This window comes from Morone saxatilis, unplaced genomic scaffold (genome assembly GCF_004916995.1).
Source record: "Morone saxatilis isolate NCDOM2014 unplaced genomic scaffold, NCSU_SB_2.0 Contig21, whole genome shotgun sequence".
Classification (NCBI taxonomy): Eukaryota; Metazoa; Chordata; class Actinopteri; family Moronidae; genus Morone; species Morone saxatilis.
Genome location: NW_023339774.1, coordinates 1049370 through 1051969, shown reverse-complemented (window position 1 = coordinate 1051969; position 2600 = coordinate 1049370). Strand labels below are relative to the sequence as shown.

At 38.1% G+C, this 2600-nt stretch overlaps 1 protein-coding gene across 1 annotated transcript in view; it reads left to right on the top strand.

Annotated features, from left to right (window-relative positions):
* LOC118332360 (ras-specific guanine nucleotide-releasing factor RalGPS1-like) overlaps nt 1–2600 on the top strand; it is a gene marked incomplete in the record, with an annotated part of 66856 nt that overhangs the window by 2213 nt on the left and 62043 nt on the right. The window contains 2 exon segments of the mRNA XM_035667601.1: nt 604–708; nt 1579–1629. Coding sequence (XP_035523494.1) covers nt 604–708; nt 1579–1629 — 156 coding nt within the window.

Genomic DNA, 2600 nt, shown 5'->3' with positions numbered 1-2600 from the left:
ACAGGTCCATTTACCATTTAGCAATAATTAAATATATATATTTGTTAAGGTTTCTGGATGTCATACAACTTCCTCCAACTTAACCCTGACAAAACAAGTCCTTATCATAGACCCGAAGAGAATTTCTGAAAAAATACAGTAGTATATTGGTCCTCTAGCCTAAAGAAATCCTAGGAGTTTTCAACGCATGAACTTTGAGTAGCACATAAAGAAAGTGCTCCAATTCTGTTGCTTCCAAGAAAGGAAGCTGCTAAAAACGCACCTGTTTCGTAAGCACTTTATCCTGTAATGTGTTTTTACCTTCTGTGCAGTTATTATTGATTTCATTGTATTTCATATTATCATTTCCTGTATTAACTTTCTAATGTTTGCGTTGTACAGCACCTTGCAACTCTGGGTTTGAAGGAACCTACATCACAATCATTTTTTCCATTGTAATGCATCAAGTGTATAGAGAAAATTTAGGAATCTGAACGTGATTTAATTAAGTTGTCTTGTGGCTCACTACACTGTACCAACATTTTTGACAATTTGATAACAAAAGTTCACCTTGTGGTCCCTGACACTTACTATGAAGGTTTAATGTGTGTGTGTGTCTCTCAGGCCAGCAGCAGCTCTGATTCTCTGGATGGACCTTGCGTGGACTACGCCAAGAGCTATGATGCAGTCATCTTTGATGTGCTGAAGGTGACGCCTGAGGAGTTCGCTGTGAGTACGCTTCATATGTCTCTCAGTATTTCTGCAGCATACAAGATGGATCAGATCTTACCTGAAACACCCAAGCTGCTATTAGACCACCTACCTATTTCTATGTCAGAAATGGAATATAATATNNTATAATTACCTGAATATAGGAATTGTTGTTTTTGTCATCTTAGAATAAGCTGTTTATCTACAGTGGGAGTCTTCTACGGAGGCCAACATGTTTAAACACTATAAAACAGAGAAACCAAATACTGGCTTTTGCGGCCACTGTAGTTTTCTTCTACATGCTTTGGTGCTAGGCGAGCAGTATTCAGTTGGTTGCAATCTGTGAAATCGCCACTATATGCCACTAAATCCTACACACTGGACCTTTTTGGGGAGAGATAATTAGAGGTTTGCTCTCTGATAAAGTTCCTGGTAGCTCACCTGGTACCTTACACTCCATGTACCAAGGTGTCCTTCCTGCAGACTAACAATTAAAGGCAATTGACTGGCTAACCATAGCTCCATAGCTTGTTTGTTTGCTAACATTAGCGCTAGTAAAATACTGTCTAAGCGGATATGTTAGTTGACATTAAAACATTTTTCTAGCATTCATTCTAGTGTATGTCACTTTTGGGCGTTGGCTGCGATGCTGCAGTTCACTTAACGGCCACTATTAAGAATTGTTTTCTGTAAGTTGCATAAAGAACCTTCAAAGGTTGTTTCATAATTTCTACACATTTGCTTCAAGTATTTAGTCTGCTCATGACAAAATCACATCAATCAAGTGGCAGCAGAGTTACTCTGCTCCTGACTGATGGTGTACTGTATTTCTATATATTTAACCTGCATACTGAACAATAATGTGGATTTCTTTTTTTGTTCTTTCAGAGCCAAATCACTTTGATGGATGCACCAGTTTTTAAAGCAATACAGCCAGAGGTAAGAAAGACCTATGTTTTTTCCACTTAAAACATAGGAATTCTTCCAACAACACATTTTAATCTAGTAGGAAAACCAAGATTCCAGCTGTGGCCCCTTTTGTAAAAGACAAATTTAGGGGTTCTGGTAGTTCATATAATGTTTGTTGTGTCTGTTGATTCTATTCTTACCAGGAGTTCTTACGATTACTGCAAAAATCTGTTATTATTGACCTGTCTCGATCAGTTTCTTATTCATTTGTGTCTGGTTGGATGTACAACAGTCCTTAAGAAAATCAGTGAGAGATCAGTGTTTTGCAAGGAACCCCTCTGAGATCTATCCCTCCCAACAGACTCGTTCCAGTCCCCTTTCTGTTTCAAATACCTCTAATGTTGCCATGATGGCCTTCACAGCTGTTGCCACTCAGATGAACCCAGACTGGCCTTAGTGGTGGAATTGTCCACTGGAAACCCTTCTTTACCCTCTGTTAGTCAATGAAATTCCAGTCACTGCTCTGCCCTGAAGTATTTTTTTTTCCTCACCACAGGCTCTACACAGAGTGCATGCAGGGAAAAGAACCAGGCATAGGTGGTAGAGACATTAGGGTTTGAGAATTAGAAATTAACCCAAGACGAAGCCCTCACAAGCATGTGGTGTATGGTTCACTTAACTCTTGTCCAAAAATATCTCCCAGATCTTTTCCTTTTTCCAAATATCTGCAGTTACAGCTGCACAGCCAAGAACTTTTATTACATTTTTTATTTAATTACTCAAGAATACTTCTTTGAAATATAAACAAATGAATAAAATATGCACACGTTTTGTAGGGTATGCAACAGATTTACAAAAATATTAGCAAATTCTGTTATTATATTATACACCAATAACAACAGACAGACTAGGTAAGCATTGTTTTTACAAGTATTTTGAATCACCGCAACCACAAGAGGTCCTTTAGCATGCAGTTATAAATGTGCACAAAAAATATGAGG